At 38.3% G+C, this 18,637-nt stretch overlaps 1 protein-coding gene across 5 annotated transcripts in view; it reads left to right on the top strand.

Moving 5' to 3' along the window:
- The window catches only part of PIEZO2 (piezo type mechanosensitive ion channel component 2), a 450,496-nt gene that overhangs the window by 272,998 nt on the left and 158,861 nt on the right, over positions 1-18,637 (top strand). For all 5 annotated transcript variants that reach the window (XR_006778951.2, XM_045793888.2, XM_045793887.2 and 2 more), the window contains exons 6-7: positions 4,593-4,803; positions 6,103-6,316. Coding sequence is in view for 4 of the 5 variants with exons in the window: in XM_045793888.2 (XP_045649844.2) it covers positions 4,593-4,803; positions 6,103-6,316 (425 nt within the window). In the remaining variant the exon portion in view is untranslated. The remainder of the gene's footprint in view (positions 1-4,592; positions 4,804-6,102; positions 6,317-18,637) is intronic.

Raw genomic sequence — 18,637 nt, 5'->3', positions numbered from 1 at the left:
ATGGTTTGTCTCGTGCAGTGAGGCACCGCACTTGCCTTTTCCTTCCTTGGGCTCTTCTGTTGAGATGAACCCATTCTGCAAAGATAAATTGTTAACTTTTAATAATAAACAATGAATAAACAACTCATGACACTTTAGAAAAACGTTCCCTTTGCCTCCAGATTGTTTGTTTGTGACTCTGATACGCTCCCTCGAAATGTTTTTAATAGGGTGGTTTTAGCCACAAAGAAGAAAGTGGATTCATCTGATGAGAAGTTACGGGCTAACACGTAAAGGTTGACTGAAATTGGAAGGAGGGTCCACAGATTATTTACTTCGATGTATTTTCTAATTCAGGGAGTCTGCCTAGCGAATGATTCCGACACAATGTTTACAGTTTTGCCTGGTCCATGCTCCATGCCGAGCAAGGAGTCCGTTGATCCGGCGGATGGCAGCCTGTGCGTGGATTCTACATTGGCTGCCTCAAAATCATTTAGGGCAGCTCTGTGGTCATAGGGATGCCTGAGATTCGCTCCCAGAATTCCTCATTTAGGAGGTTTGAGGTGAGGCTAGATACCTGCCCTCTTAACGATTCCCAGGTGATCTCTAGGACCTACCCCAACCCAGGTTGAATCTTTGAGTACTCGGAACTAAAGAAAAATGGATGTTTGCATTCCACCAAGGCTAACTTGTGTCTTGACTGTCCGGATTGTGCGGGAATGACTGCTGTGTGCCGAGCATGGGGACGCAGCTGTGGGGTGAGATGCAGCGGCTGCTTGGCGCTCAGACCCTGACCCAGGTTCAGAGAAGCTTGGCCTTGCATGCAGTTGATCCCAGATGTACTACGGGAATACATGTTGGCACGTTTGAAGTGGGGAAGTCTTACCAAAGGCAAGTCGAAGGATTTACGTGTCTTCAAATAAGTTTTAGATGTTGACATGGGCAGTAATAACATGGATTTTTTTTTTTTTTACCTTTCTAAACTATGAAGTGTTCTCTTTTTAATGTGTAAGATCACTCTGGAATCAAGGGAATTATATCTTCATTTATAGCTACTCCTCCTTAGCTTCAAGGCCAGAGTCCGGTTGCGTTCCAGTGCCAGGAGAGATTACAGCTCCCACGAGCAACGTTGCTTGTTAGTAAATACATCTGAGCGAGTGGACGCTGTTCCAGAGGATTCGTGTTTATACTTCACCACACGAATCATTTAGGGGGAGAAAGCCTGCCTGTTAAAAAGCAGGCCTGACGTGACTAATGGCAGTTCTGGCCCCAGCCTGGACAGTAGGGGCTCACAGAGGCCAACCTGGCTCACTTTCGGCTTCTTCTCAGCTTGGCAGGTTTAGAAAGCGTTTCCAACTGAGGGCCCCAGGGATTCCGGTACAAAAATGCTAAAACCCTCAAGTACAGTGGTATGTTTATAAAAGGCACAGGGGCCCCAGTCCTGCCCAAGAGAGGTCAAGGAAATGCATTTGTCTAACCTCACAAAAGTTCTTGACCAGAGAACTTTATTTGATTTAATCTATATCCGTAGCAATTCTACAGTTGAATAATGAGCCATTTATTATGAAAGTTAGGAGTGTGTTTCTGAATGGGACCCAGGCAGCTCTAGCTGTGTTGTTTCTCCATGTCTCCTTTTTCAAGTACGGTGACTGAAGGTTTTGGCCAAACTTTCTTTCTCAGAGAGGATTTTTATGTGTCGCCCTGTTGTGAGGAGGAAATTAAGCAACACATGCCCCATGAACAGATGGTTTGTATGTGGTGGATGGCAGTGTGGGCACCATAGCAATAGGTTCACGGGATGGGTCCCCACAGAAACTCTTGGGGGAGCCAGAGCAGGTGGAAAGGAAGAGCTGGTATGGAACCTTGGGGCCTTAAGAGCTTGGGAGGGGATCTCACAGTCAAGGACACATTCCAAGCATGTCCCACGGCCAAGGGAGCCTGTGGACTCTAGGTTCCCCCATGTGGTTGCCTGCAGGGAGTACTTCTAGGTGAAGATGAGGATAAGGCTGGATAGACAGACTGGTTCCAGGTGTGGTAGCGCCTGAGAGGAGGGCAAGCTCTGTATTCTCTCCAGGTAATTTCATCAGACCCCTGACTTTAGAAACCATCTCTCTACCACTGAACTTCAGATAGACCTCTCCAGTTTCCACCTCCCCCAGCCCTCCAAATTCCTGTGCTGGCTGCCCTTGGAACATCTCCAACAAGAAAGCCTGAAGGGCATCTCAGAACGGAATTCCCCAACCTGCTCCACCCTTCCTTATTCCCATCTCCTCAATAATGACAAAAATACAGGAATTGTCTTTGCTTCTTCTCTGTCCCTCCTCCTTCCACATCAAATTTACTGACAAGTTCTGCTGACTTGACCTTTAAGACAAACTGCAAAGACATGAACCTCTCCTCAGCTCTGTGATCTCCTCCTTGACCACAGCAATAGCCTCCTAGCTGCGGTGTCCCTTGGCATCACCATGTGAAACAGACCACATCATAGCCCTCACTATGTGCAGTGATTGGCGATCAAACTCCTGTTAGAGTGAGTTCAAGGGAAACGAGGCATAGGGGAAGTGATGCCATGTTTTTAGCCAACTCTTGGAGAGTCACTTTGGCAAATGTGGGTTGGAAGGGGTGTGGGCTGGAGATGGTGAGGCATGTTTTTTGATTGATGGCGAGATATGGGAGAAAGGGAGCATGAGGTAATGCAGGGGAAAGGGGAGGGTGGCTGGGACCGTCATTCTCCCTGGTGTCTCAGGGCATGTAGTTCATCCACAGTCACAGGACAGGGGCGCCCGAGTGCCTGCTGCACAGGTGAACTTTAGGTTGATAGGCTGATGTGCCAGCCCTGGGTTAACCCCCCTTCTCTCAGTGAAGTAGTAAGTGGGCTTATCAGCTGACAATGGGTAGAGTGAATTGGTGGAAGAGGATGTATGTCAGGGATCATGTGCCTTCTTTCTGAACATACCATGGAGACTTTCACCAGCTCTTCCCTCCATCTGGAATGTTCTTGATGAGGATTTTCACATGGCTGGTGACTATGACATTCAGATCTTGGCTTAAATGTCACCTCCTCAGAGAGCCTCTCCTGACCTCAGAATCTAAAATAGCCATCCTGCCACTCACAGTCACATCACCCTATTTTAATTCTCTGACTAGCATTTGTTACTGTGAGATATTCAGCTTGTTAATTTTCTACTTGCTTACATGTTTATCACTGCATCTCTTATGAGATATTAGCACACACTAGGCCCTGAATCTATAGAGAAATCTTCATGAATAAGGATGAGACATTCCTTTCCTTCAGGAAAAGATGCAAATGTGTCATGATGGAATACAGCAGAACCCAGTTTGGGTATATAGACTTGAATAGGCCTGAGATTAAATTTGTGTGTGTGGTGTAGAGGGTGAGTGTGTATCCTGTACCCTTTGCTTCAGCAATAGCATAAGTTATGAGTGGCCTGAGCCCTTCTAGGCAAAGAGAAGATCTCTGAGTTCTCAAGGCCACTCAGGACTAACTTGAACTTCATATCAGCCTTCCTATGCTGGCTTCCTTTAGTGCACATGGGCATAGTTAGAGGTTCCGTTACCGTTGGTGAATATTAATTTAAATATCTGAACTAAGTGGATCAAGGAAAAGGCTTTAAAATGGGAAAAATGGAGAGGCTGGTCTGTACTCTTTAAGCCCTAAAGAAACGTCTAAACTGGGCCTAAAGACCCTCCTGGCTCTGCAGCCAGTGCAAGCTTTTCAATTGGGCTCAAGAGAAGACGGCCAGCCTAGAGGCAAATGCAAACAAAACCTCACGCATCTGAAACAACTTTTGTCTTAAAGTGATGGCTTATATCTCTAAGAACTTAAAAAAAAAACCCTGAACCTTTTAGGGAAAGACTGTAATTAGTCAAAAAACTTTTTGATGTATTCTTTGAAAACGAAACAGACAAAAACACCTTGTATACCCAGTTTAAGATAATGCATAGAAATATGTATTTATTCTGCCCATGCGTTTCTTCCCTAAATCTCTGATGATAGTACTGGGGTGCTGAATCATTCAGGATCGAACCAGTATATCATTTTTTAAAAGGATAAAATAGGAAGTGACTATGTATCTAGTCAAGTAACCCAGGACCACTCACCATCCCATGGCCAGGAAACACTAAAATAGTGGACAAAATTTACTTCAGAAAGAAAAGGGATTTCATAACTACTGATTGGACTCACCCTTTTGGTTAAAGGCATGGATACTTTCCTCAAACTACCTATCGCCTTGGTGGCAAACTATAAATGTGTGAAACCGAACCCAGATTGATGAAAGTTAAAATTTTGATAGATGTTTCAGTTTCTTCTTCTGCCTATAGGAAATGAGTTCATGTGGTTCAGACAACATGCTCTTCAGGGCCCTGTGATTGGTGACCTTTCCTGTTTACTTCTTCGGGAAAGATCCAAGTGACTTGGGCTTTCACAAGCACTGTCAGAGACCTGGGGGGACATAAGTGGTTGTCTGCATTTTTCCTCTGGTTTGTGAAGTTCACCTCACTGACTGACCCATAAATTACAAACCATATAATCTGCTGGGTGGAGAGGCAGAGTTCTGGACTGCAGTGTTTTCTGTTTCTTCTTTATTTAGGCTGGAGGAGAAAAAATAGATCCAGAAGAGGCACTGATCTATGAAGAGGATTTAGATGAAGGGGACGGTGTTGAAGGCGAGGTGGAAGAGAGCACAAAATTAAAAATGTTCCGCAGACTCGCCTCTGTGGCCTCCAAGCTTAAGGAGTTTATCGGCAACATGATCACCACCGCTGGAAAAGTCGTGGTGACGATTTTACTCGGTTCATCAGGTGAGCATTTCCGGCATTGGATGGAGCACAGGTGGTAGCACTTGGGCGAAGAAGGAAAGACATGGCTGAGGAGAAAATACAGATAGAAACAATTCTGGTTTGTGACACCAAACTCTTAAGTGTAGATGCTGGAAAACTGGCCACATGTACACAGCACACACGCGGCAATCATTTTTCCTGTTCACTTCTAGCGTTTGTGTTTTTAGTTGGTTTCTGTCAACCTCCGTAAAGCCATCTTTTCCTATATCTGAAGTGATGTCATGTTTTAGGTGTAGATCCGAAAAACCACTCTTCTCCCCCAGGGCCCACGAAGGGCAATGGGCTCTGATGAACAAAGTTGGGGTTCCCCTCCAGAGCCACTGTGCGCCTTCTGAAAACTCGTCTGTTTACACTGGGTCATTAGTAATCTTAATTGAACTCTCCAGGATATACTATTTTTCTTCCTCAGATTGTAATCTTGCAGCACAGACACTCACTTCCTTTAAATCTTGGCTGTGGACCACTTGTTCCATAGTAACGTTATCTCCATCTTCTCCCTCCTTCCATCGCGCTGTTGGCAGCTGCTCCAGAGCTGCTGTGAATTTTAGTCCATACCTCGTCGTTGAGATTGCAGGAGGTGAAACAACATGACTGTTTTTTTTAATAGTAAAATTAAAAAGCGTGAAAGAGAATACACTTTCTCGAGAAATATATCCCAATATTTTAACGAAGAGTCATTTCAAAATGCCCCCCGCAAACGTTTTTAAATGCCTGTCAAAGAATTACCTCATTTTACGTGCCCCTTTGTGGCAATAGTGTAGATCAACTTTTGTTGGGTAGGGCAAAGTTTTAGTGGGCCTTGGCCACAGATGTAATATTGTTACGGAACCTACTTAACCAAAAAAAAAAAAAAAGTAAGTTATTATAAAAATGATAGCAGGGAAAGTTGGAACGAACATACAAGTATTCCTGAAAAACTGGGGGGGAGGAGTAGAAAGATGGAAATAGGCAAGCAAATATGCTAAATTCTATTTTATGAAAAGTAGATATTTACTCTGCTCAAACACCATGGGAAGAATTTCTTCATCATCTTATGTTTGCCTATACTTACAAATATCACTTTAATAGAATTTTTATCACAACAAAAACAGCATAAGTTCTGATTTTATAAATAAAATGTGATTCATATTTTAATAGCTTGATCCATTCCTGAAAGCATGTGAAGGAAATGTGTATAATCTCTAAGAGTTACAGTTCCTGAGTGGTAAATGATTTCCCGGTTCCGGGCAAGTTGTCATGACCATGTCTCTTCTTCCTTAGGTATGATGTTGCCATCTTTGACCTCATCTGTGTACTTCTTTGTGTTTTTGGGTCTGTGCACCTGGTGGTCCTGGTGCCGCACATTCGATCCGTTGCTGTTCAGCTGTCTCTGTGTTCTGCTGGCGATTTTCACGGCGGGGCACTTGATTGGACTTTATTTATACCAGTTCCAATTCTTCCAAGAAGCAGTTCCGCCCAATGACTACTATGCAAGGTAAGAGAAATGGTGAAGGCATTTCAAGGGGAGCTACTAGCCCTCCTTTTTGATCTTGTTTGAATTTGCAGGGGTTCTTCCCAGTTCCAGTTGATGCTCTCAGCAAAGGTTTGGCGAGGTGGGGGAAGCAATCTAGCACTTTCAAGTTATTGAATGACAAAGTCTAGAAGGAAGTAGAAGGTCTCTTCAGATGGAAGTGCTGCTAGAACATGGAGAGAGGGGAGGCTGCTGTTAGGTCACAGCTGTGGAAAGAGATCACAGAAGAACATTTTACATCAAAGAATTTTAAAAAAGTGTTAAAGCATCCAGCTGGAAGATGCTCTCACAGGCCAAAGGGAGCAAAATATGATAATGAATTGATTATAAAAATATAAAAATAAAAATGCATGAATTCATGAAGAGAGAGAGAGAGAACTAATTTGCTTCAATTGAAGACGACTATTACACCAACTCCTTACTTTGAAAAATGGGAATTAAAGGTAAAGAATCCAGCATTTACTTTGACTTTCTAGAAGGAACTCTAGGTGATTCTCAGTTGATGAGACAAAACCCACCTTTACAGGATAACACCAGCTAATAAAAGGGGAAGGAATAATAGAATTAGAAAATTACTACATCTCGGTTCTTAATGAAATACTGATTCTCATTGCAAACTGAAACCATTACTTGAAAAAGTTGTTGGGCTAAACCATGTTTGCAGAATGACAACGTATAATCTTGCTGATTATTTGGCAATGGCAAAGGGAAAATTAAACTTTTGTAATGGTGATCAGCATCACAACCAGTTGATTAAACTAGTACTACCCAAAGTGGGATAGCTCAACATTTCACACTTGTGATATGATGCAATATGAAGTATATGGCATCATATTGTTGAACTTTTAGACCTAACCCCTGATTTACAGTAATAGATAAAGGCAAGAAAAATAATGACTCCCCAGGAAAACAATCAGAGAAATACAGAATGTAAATACTATAAGAGAAATGATCTGATCTCTAAAACACTCAGCATCATAAAAAGAAGTGTGTGTAGAGGCAGCAAGGGGACCGACTGTTCTAGTTTAAAGGAGAACTGGGGAGGGGCGCCTGGGTGGCACAGCGGTTAAAGCGTCTGCCTTCGGCTCAGGGCGTGATCCCGGCGTTACGGGATCGAGCCCCACATCAGGCTCCTCCGCTATGAGCCTGCTTCTTCCTCTCCCACTCCCCCTGCTTGTGTTCCCTCTCTCGCTGGCTGTCTCTATCTCTGTCAAATAAATAAATAAAATCTTTAAAAAAAAAAAAAAAAAAATAAAGGAGAACTGGGGAAACCCAGCAAACAGATGTGAAGCCTGACTCTAGATTACATCCTGGTTCAACCACGAATCTCTAAAAGATATTTTGAGGTTAAAGGGGGTAAATTTCAGCATTCATTCGTTATTAGCTGATTGTATAGAATCGTTGTTAATTCTTAGGTGCATGATTGTTGTGTGGGCATACAGGAAAATGTATGATTGACATTGGGTTATCCGTTGTCCTGTTTTAACTTTCTGTTTCCGTGGAAAAATCTATAACCAGAAGTTACAGAAAAAAGAGAGTGGGGGAGAAATGGCGGGAGAGAATGTGAGGGGGATGAAAGCAGTGCCAGCATCGTTGTCTCTGATGTGTCTGGGAAGTGGTGTAGGTGCTTTTTGTCCTCTTGTTGAGAAATGAGAACCTGCAACTGAAAAGAACATGAGAAATATTATCATCCCGATGATATAGATTTGCATCCTTCTTTCAGGGGATCTTCATCTGGTTTTCATGTGATAGTAGATATGAAGCAGCAATGTGTGTCTGGACCTCCTCACCTTGATTTTATTGATTCATGCATAAAATCTGTCTAGTTTGTAGCTGTGTCTACACAATGCTAGAAAAAAAATTCAAGTTCTGAAACCACTAAAACAAGTTAGTACTCAACACACTTACAACCTAATTCTAAACCCAGTTGGCATAATCCGGACGCTTAACAAGTAAACATTCAGCCTATAAAGAGAAGAATGTTACAGACACATTAAAACTGAAGAAACGCAATATGGAAACAAGCTAAGGGCTCACTGACAGATGAATGGATAACGAAGATGTCGTGTATATGTACATACATGCATGTATCTGTATATAAACACAATGAAATATTATTCGGCCTTAAAAAAGAAGGAAACCTTGCCCTTCATGATAACGTGATGAAACTTGGGGGCATTCTGCTAAAGAAATAAATCAGACAGACTTGTCCACTTACATATGGAATCTAAACAAAAGAGTCAACTCATAGAAACAGTAGGAAAGTGGTTGCCGGGGTGACGTGGGGAGGAAGGAAGAGAGGTTGGTAAAAAGATACAAACTCACTTATGAGGTAAATAAATTATGAAGATCTAATGTGCAGCAAGCTCCCTATAGCTAATAGTATTGTATATCATATACTTGAAATTTGTTAAGAGAATAGATCTTAAGCAGTTTCACCAAAAGAAAGTAATTATGAGAAGTCATTGGTATGTTAATTAACTAGATTGAAGTAATCATTTCACAATGTACATGTATATCAAATCATCACATTGTACACTATAAATGTATTACAATTTCATGTGTTGGTTATACCTGAGAAGCCTCTTCAATGGTGCAGATTTATGTAATATTTATTTATTTTAGGCAGGAGTGAATAAATGCTAGATTTCAGTACAGACAGTAGTTTAGACTAAATGAATCCTTTGGTTTCTTTTGGAGATTTAATGTTTGGCTTATTGAACATGCATAGAAAAAATGTTTTGTGCTGTTGGAAGGGCTGACTTTTAGGGGGTGATTTAATTGGCAATGTAAATATCTTCAATATGCCAATAACTCCCCTCCCCCTAGTTTAAGGATCTTTCCTGCCATCTAGAGACTGATGATGGGAAATACAGATAATATTCAGAACGACCTTGAAAACATTTTTTTGTATCAAGGATCAGCTAATAAATATTTTAGGCTTTGTCACAATTCTTTTTAGAAGCCATTGTAATGCAATAAAAATTATAAAAAATAGTAATAATAATAAAAAAGAAGAAGCCATTGTAATGCAAAAGTTGCCACGGACAGATTTAAAAGAAAGGCGCGGTTCTCTTCCAGTAAAACTTTGTGGACACTGAAGTTTGACTTTCATATTATTTTTACATTTCACGAATATTATTTTTCTTTAATTTTTTCCAGCCACTCAAAAATATAAAAACAAAACAAAACAAAAAAGGTGAAAACCGTGGTTAGCTCATAAGCTGTACCAAAACAGGTGAAAAACAAGGCTTGCAATCTATGGTGTAGATAATAATAGTCCTAATGGGGTAATAATGTACTGTATTTATTGTTCACTTGAATCATCACAAACAAAATTATAATTATTATTTATTACATGTAATAATAATCACATTACATATAATTATAATTGCATTTTGTTGATCCATTTAAACAGCTTAAAAGGTCCATTACTATAATCTTATAGAGGTAAGTCACTAAAAGTTAGGTTGCTTAATAGGTTATAGACAGTTTGAGCTAAACAATGAAATATAAATATAAATATAAATAAATATAAATATAAACATAAACATAAACATAAATACACTGCCTTGTTGTAGATTCCCATCCTCCCTCCATTCACTTGGTGATAGCAAGGCATTGCATTTTAGTCCTAGAAAGCTTGGAAATTAACATATCTAAAACAATAGCTTTTTTCATAACGTGTGATTCCAGTCCATTGTTATTAACCCCAAATTCTGAGTTGGAAGAAAACAAACTGGAAAGTGGCAAAAAAAATCCTCACCTTGCATGGGCATTTGTCAAAAATTTCATAACCACAGAAACTCCAGCACATATACCCAGCTTCGGATGTGGCTGTTCTTAAAACAATCCAAGCCATTTTTTTTCCTCTCAAAAGCTTTCAAACGCATTCTCTGGTCAGAATTATCTTTATTTTTGGAAAAACTGAATTGATTTGTTTATCATAATACATATTTGTTGATGATTATTTGGAAAAATATAATGAAGGATAAGGAAAACCACCTTTTAAAAATGTAATCCTAATTTCCAGAAATAAATACTGTTTACTTCTGTATTCTGTCTATATTCTTCCAGAATTTTTCCTAGGCATATATGTGCCTTTTTAAAACAAACTTTGAATCATAATGCACATACTGTTTTGTAAGGGTTGGTCAAGCAAAATAAAACTTCAAAACAAATCCACATAACTGTATGTAAGATCGGGAATGTACCAGTCAACATAGTTTGCTTAATAGAATAGAGTCATACAACAACTGCTATTCTGGAAGGTGTCCCTAACTAAAAACGGTGAACTAAACAAAATTTTTCTTTGCTAATGCACTGTGTAATCTCTTCCAAAGGTTTTGTATTTTCAAGGGAATCTCTATAGACAGCAAACACCTCATATTTTGAAAGACATGAAGCAAGATTAAAGGTGATGGGCTCATGTTCAGATTTCTCCGATTATACCTGTGCTTATCCTCACCTGTTTTCCTACCTGTAGGGCTGGCCGCATTATGAAGCTCTGAGTCTTGGACAATTTGTGTCATGCAGGTTTTCTGCATTAAAAGTGCAGAAGGTGTGCTGGGTAGGGATGGAAGGGCAGTTGGACCTGATTTATTCTGCATTGTCATGAATGGCAGGCTGGTTTGAATGCATAAACTTCTACTTATCAGTGGCATGAATTAAAAGCCCATTGTAACAGTTTGGCAGCTCACCATTGACTACGTTTCCTTGTGAAGGTGATACCAAAAGTATTTTTGAGTTGAACTTGTCTAAAAACAATCCTGACAAGAAGTGGGTTCTTTGTTTGTTAATCTTGAGTTATCTCAATAAAACAGGTAAAAGTTCTGTTGTAGGCCAGAGTAGAAGATGTGACAGAAGACTAAAATGCCAGCTGTTTTCTTAATTATGATGGAGACACATGGAACACGTACATTTATTTTTTGACCTTATTAATGGACCTTTTGTGTATGATATACATTGGGATGAGTAGGTCATTCTTTAAATTGTCTCTTCTGATTTTCAACTGGCTTTCGTTCCAACTCTTGAAGTTTCTCAAGAACATTTGCAGGAGTTACTGTAGGCTTTGGAGTTGTTTGACCAAATTCGATTTCTTCATCTGCTGCCTTCTTCACTTTAAGATGTGCAACTCAAACATGAGAGGGCGGGAAGGAATGAGAGAGATTTTTGGACCATTCTCTGTGAAAGTAGGATTCTTTGTAAAATAAATACACAACAGTTTGCCCTACGTTACCCTTTTAGGTCCTATTTCAATAATACTACTGATAAGAAAACGCATTATGTTTAGTGAAGGAAAAGCTTATTTCAGTGTTAAAACAATATAAAAAAGAAAAAGCAAAGCCTAAACTCCAACATCACGAATTAACTACTCTATGAAAAATGTTAAGAAACAAACATTAAGAGTACAATCTCTCATTTATTATATTTACACTCTCTTAATGCTAGTCATAAAAATATCAGTAATATGTAAGGAATAAAAAAGGCTTCAATGCTGTATGTCTTTTTCTTCTGATTTGGGGAAGCCAGTGGGTCCTTTAGAAAAATGGAACAATGAAATCAGTTTTGCTATTACATCTGCTGCAGTTTGCTTTGTAAGTTGTTGTATTATCCAGGTTATTTTAAATAATGTGCTTTTGTACCCCAGCCCCAGATTGCTATGTTATGCCTGTCCTGAGTTGGAGTAATATAAGGTTTAGTTACAAAAACAGCACAGAAAGACTAAATTGTTGTTAATGGAGACAAGTTGGCAAGAATTTCATCTGAAAGCAGTCCAGGGGCACCTGGGTGGCTCAGTCCGTTAAGTGTCTGCCTTTGGCTCGGGTCATGATTCCAGGGTTCTGGGATTGAGCCCCACATCAGGCTCTCTGCTCAGTGGGGAGTCTGCTTCTCCCTCACTCTCCCTCTGTATTCTCTCTCTCTCTCAAATAAATAAATAAATAAAAATCTTAAAAAAAAAAAGTAAAAGCAGTGCAGTGTGTGTGGGGTGTGTGTGGATAAGTGTAAAGCAGGCCATTTTCATGGTAAGGAATGTAAATTCACCCAAAGAAGTTAACACGTTTTCTTTACCTTTTTGTTAAAAGATGGCACTTGCAGGTATCTATGGAATTATAGTTGGTGGGTGATAAAATGATAAACTTTGGGTTTCCTTTTGAAAAGATTCTTAGTGATGAAGTGCTTTATTCTAATGTCTCAAGCAGAGTTCGCTTGTGCTTAACTGAAAGGTGAAAAATAGAAGCCAAGAGAGAAACTGACTTTCCACAAATAGGTACAAAATCAATAGAACATAAATACTTGAACCCCTGGGTCCAGATGGGCAATTTGCCATAACCTTATGGTCACTTAGGATAAGTGGGTGTGTTGTGGACCCAGGATCCCTGAGAAACAGGGTGCCCTACACAGCCATGACACCCGGCCTTGCGTACGAAGCAGCTCCTGCTTCTGACCAGGGGTAGAAGCCTTGGCACAGGATGTCTATCTAACCTAGGGACTTAAAACTTCCCAACCTCACTTTCCAGAATTTCAGCCTTGATTAAATGTTGTGGACCGAATTTCTCACCTTTTGCTTATTGACAGCACCTGAGACCATTAAGCTGTTCTGCCCCTTGTGCCGTTTCCTTCACTGGAAATGCCCTACTTCCTCATCCCACTTTCTCCTACTCTTTTCTCAAAACATAGCACATGCTGCTCCTTCTGGAACCTTCCATGTTTCCTTCTGGAACAAGAATGATCTTCTGGGCAATTACTCTATGCAAACTTACTTCCTTGCACTTGCTGCACTGGACCATAATGACCATCTAGGAATGTGTCTCCCTGCTAGGTTTGGGTCTGGGTGGCCTGGGTACTCTCAGGCTCTAACACTATGGATCACACTGCTTTCAGGAAATCCCTGTTCAATCTGTTTTCTGCTCTGTCTCCGCAACGCTTGCATTTCATCTCCTTGTGCACCAAAATAAAGTAAAACTTGTTTAGGCTTTTCCTGAACTCCAAGCCACAGATGAGGCCACTGGCTAGGAGATGTATGGGAAAATTATTTCCAAGAGAGGTTACTGTGAGTTTCAGCATACCCACGGCAGTCCCACTGCTCTTCTCTGTGATACCTGTACCCAGTTAGTGAATGTCAAGTTCAGCGAGAAACTGAGGAAACTACAGTACATGTGGTTCCTTACTTGTGGTGTTGGCAAATATTTACTTTTTGCTTGAGAAAAAAAATGATGGTTTTACATTTATTTATTTAGAAAATTCAAAAATAGCTTTATCCTTGATAGTTAAAGTTAACATGGTTAATGTAGAAAGTAGCTTTCACTTTTGAAGAAACTAGAGATTTCTGTTCATACTCAGTGGGTCTTAGGGACTCAGTTTATCTCTTGTTTTTGAGAGACTTTGGTTTATATTTCTTACTTTCTCTGGACTTTGTCTTCAAAATGGGAGAGCCATGGTGAATATTGATGAGATGATGTGTACAAGGGTCTGCCCATGCCTGGTAATCAGAAGGCGATTAAGAAATGTTAATTCTACTTTTCTCTGTAGTTTTGTGTGTAGAAGGAATACACAGTATGATTTTTTTCCTCAGTTTTAATGGAAAATATTTGACGTATATCACTGTATAAGTTTAAGGCATACAGCATGGTGGTATGATATATATATATATATATTATTTTAATTTTTTTATTATGTTATGTTAGTTACAATACAGTACTGATTTTATATATTATGAAATGATTACCACAATAGGTTCAGCAAATGTCCATCTTCTCATGCAGATAAAATAAATAGAAAAGACAGAAGAAAAGAAAAAAAATTGTTCTCTTTGTGATGAGAACTCTTAGAATTTACTCTCTTAACAACTTTGCTATGCATCACATGTCAGTGTTAGCTGTGGTCATCAGGTTGTGCCGCACATCTCTAGTACTTATTTATCTCATAACTGGAAGATTGTGTCTTTTGACCACCTTCCCCAGTTCCTCTCCCTCACCTCCCCACATCTGGTAACCACAAGTCTGATCCTTTTTTCTATGAATTTGGATTTTTGTTGGTTGGTTGGTTTTAGATTCCATATGTAAGTGAGATCATACAGCATTTTTCTTTGTCTGACATATTTCATTTAGCATAATGCCCTCGAGGTCTATTTGTGTTGTCGAAAATGATAGGATTAAAAAAGAAGAAAATGATAGGGTTTCCTAGTTTTTATGGCTGAATAATATTCCATTGTATATATATATCCTACAACTTATCCATTCATCAATTGATGGACACTTAGGTGGTTTCCATGTCTCGGCTTTTGTAAATAACGCTGCTGTGAACATAAGGGTACAGATATCTTTCCCAGTTAGTGTTTCCAGTACCTTTGGATATATTCTCAGAAGTAGATTTTCTGGATCATATAGTAGTTCTATTTTTAATTTTTTGAGGATCCTCCATACTGTTTTCCATAACAGCTGCACCAATTCACAATTCAGCAACACACAAGGTTCCCTTTTCTCCACATCCATACCAGTATTTGTTATCTCTTATCTTTTTTGATGATGGTCATTCTAACAAGTGTAACATGATATCTCATTGTGGTTTTAATTTGCATTTCCCTATAGTGATGTTGAACATCTTTTCGTAAGCCTGTTGACCTTTCATATATCTTTTTTAGAGAAATGTCTATTCAGGTTCTTTGCCCATTTTTAAATTGGGCTATTTGCTTTTTGGCTATTGAGTTATAGGAGTTCCTTATATATTTTGGATATTAACCCCTTATCAGATATACGGTTTGCAACTATTTTTCACATTCCATAAGCTGTCTTTTCACATTGTTGATGATATATTTTGCTGTGCAGAGCTTATTTATTTTTTATTTTGTTCCTTGTGCTTTAGGTGTCATATCCAAAAAATCATTACTAAGTCTCATGACAAGGATCTTTGTTCCTGTTTTCTTCTAGGAGTAGTATCATGGTTTCAAGTCTTAAATTTAAGTCTTTAATTCATTTTGAGTTAACTTTTGTGAGTGGTGCAAGATGGGCATCTAGTTTCATTCTTTTACATGTGAATATGCAGTTTTCCCAGCACCATTTATTGAAGATACTGTCTTTTCTCCACTGAATATCCCTGGTTCCCTTTTCAAATATTGGTTGACTCTGTATGCTTGGATTTATTTCAAGGCTCTCAGTTCTGTTCCATTGGTCTGTTTGTCCATCTTTATGCCATTACCATACTGTTTTGATGATTATAGATTTATGCTATAGCTTAAAATCAGGAAGTGTGGTGCCTCCTGCTTTTTCTTCTTTCTCAGGATTTCTTTGGCTATTTGGGGTTTTTTGTGGTTCCCTATACATTTTAGGAGTGTTTTATCTACTTCTGTAAAAAGTTCCATTAGAATCTTGATTGGGAGACGGGGGCACCTGGGTGGCTCAGTTGGTTAAGCATTTGCCTTCGGCTCAGGTCATGATCCTGGGATGGAGTCCAGCGTCAGGCTCCCTGCTCAGTGGGGAGTTTGTTTCTCCCTCTGCCTGCAGCTCTGCCTGCTTGTGTTCCCTCTCCCTCCCTCTCTCTCTCTGTCAAATAAATAAATAAATAAAATCTTTAAAGAAAAAAAAAGGATCTTCATAGGGACTGCATTAAATCATAGATGGCTTTCAGTAGCATTGACATTTTAACAATATTAATTCTTCCAATCCATTAATATGGGATATCTTTCCACTTATTTGTATCTGTCTGGATATCTTTCATCAATGTCTTATAACTTTCAACCAAGAGATCTTATACCTCCTTAGTTAAATTTGTTCCTATTATTTTATTGTTTTTGATGCTGTCATAAATGGGATCAATTTCTTTTTTTTTTCAGAAAATTAGTTGTTAGTATATAGAAACATTACTGGTTTTTGTGTTAATTCGTGTCCTGCAACTTTACTGAATTCATTATTTGTATTTGACAGTCTTTTCATTGAGCCTTTTGGATTTCTCTATACTAAATCAGTCTTTAGGATTTTCTATGTATTCTCTCTCTCTCTCTCTCTCTCCCTATATATATATATATATATATATATATATATATATATATACACACACACACACATATAATTATGTATAAATATGAAATTATATATATAATTTATATAATTTTACTATGTAATATAGTATATCGAGACAGTTTTATTTCTTCCTTACCAATTTTGATGTTTTATTTCTTTTTCTTGCCTGATTGCTGTAGCTAGGACTTCCATTACTATGTCAGATAGGTGTGGTAAGAGTGGGCACCTTGTCTTGTTTCTGATCTAAGAGGAAAAGCTTTCAACCTTTCAGATGTGAGCTTGTCACATATGACCTATATTATGTTGAAATATGTTCTCTCCATGCCTAATTTGTTAAGAGTTTTTATCATGAATGGATGTTTAATTTTGTCAAATGCTTTTTCTGTGTCTATTAAGATGATCATGTGATTATTTTCTTTCATTCTATTAATGTGATGTATCAAGAATCATGAATAATGAGTTAAATAAGACACCACCAAAGGAAACTAATGAAACTCCAATAACTGACTGCAATGAAATGGAGATCTATGAACTGTCAATAAATAATTCAGAATAATCCCCTTATGGAAGTTTAGTGAACAAGAAAATACAGACAGACAACTAAATGAAGTTAGGAAAACAATGCATGAACAAAACAAGTTCAGCAAGGAAATAACAATCATCAAACAGACAAATAGAAATCCTGGAGTTGACAAACACAATAATTGAACTGAAGAATTCAATAAAGAATTTCAGCAGTAAGCTCAACCATGCAGAAGAAAGAATCAGCAACTTACCCAGTCAGAAGAACAAAAAGAAAAAATAATGAAAGAAATGAAGAAAGCCTACAGAAATTATGGAATATAATAAAGAAACAATATTCAGATTATGGGAATTCCAGAAGGAAAAGAGGAGGTAAAAGGGGCAGAAGTATATTTCAAGCTAGAATGACTGAAAACTTTCCAAACTTGGAGAAATAGACATCTGGGTCCACGAGGCTCAAAGGACCCCAACTAGGCTGAATCTGAATAGGACTAAATTGAGACAGATTATAATTAAATTGTCAAAGTCAAAGACAGGGAAAGAATTTTAAGAGCAGCAAGAGAAAAGAAAGAAGTTACATAAAACTATGGGAAGATATCTCAACAGAAACTTTTCAGGTCAGGAGAGAATGGGATGACATATTGAAAGTACTGAAAGAAAGTAACTGTCAACCAAGAATTTTATACCTAGTAAAGCTATCCTTCAGAGATGCAGGAGAGATACAAACTTTCCTGAATAAACCAAAGCTGAGGAAGTTCATCATCACCAGACCAGCCTTATAAGAAATGTTATAGGGAGTTCCTTGAGTAGAAGTACAAAAACACTAAATAACATCATAAAAACACTAAAAGGGAGCATAAACCTTGCTGGTAATGGTAAACATATGGTTATAGTTCTATAGTATAGGATTATGGTTCATAACTCATTACATCTCTAGTTTAAAAGTTAAAAAAAAGTAGTAGTAAAAGTAACCATAATTATAATATTCTGTTATTAGTTACACAATATGAAAAACATGCAAATTGTAACAGCAATAACCTAAAATGTGAGGGGGAATAGAAGTAAAAGTGTAAAACTTAAAAATGCTATTGAAGTTAAATTATTATCAGTTTAAAATAGATCATAAGTTTAAGATATTTTATGTAAGCCTCATGTTAACCACAAGGGAAAATTCTGTAGTGATTACACAAAAGAACATAATAAAGACGTCAAAGCATACTGATATTAAATGACATCAACACACACACACACACACACACACACACACACACACACACGACAGCAGAATAAGAAATAAGGAACAATGATTCTATAAAATAACCAGAAAACAATTAACAAAAATGGCAATAGTAAGTCTTCACCTATCAGTAACTATTTTAAACATAAACAGATTAAATATGTTAATGGAAAGACACAGAATGGCTAAATACATTAAAAACAAGATCCAACAATGTGCTACCTACAGAACACTCACTTTAGCCTTAAGGACACACTGAGTGTGAAGGGCTGGAAAAAGACATTTCAACAAAAATTTGTAAAAAAACGGTTCCTAGCACATAATAAGAACTGTAAAGAGGTTTTATTAAATAAACTTAATAAATAAGTTGTCTAACAATAGGGATTCAAGCCTTTTATCAGAACTTTAATAACATTGTATAGCTATAATCTTTTATATATTTTATTTGTAAACTGAGCTCAAACAACAATTTTGGTTTCAGGCAATATAATCGTAGGTTCTCCTGGA

The sequence above is a fragment of the Ursus americanus genome, chromosome 19 (assembly GCF_024610735.1).
Source record: "Ursus americanus isolate L20-20 chromosome 19, mUrsAme1.1.p, whole genome shotgun sequence".
In the NCBI taxonomy this organism is placed as follows: Eukaryota; Metazoa; Chordata; class Mammalia; order Carnivora; family Ursidae; genus Ursus; species Ursus americanus.
Note: the sequence above shows the minus strand (reverse complement) of the source record. Positions and strands in the feature narration are given on the sequence as shown.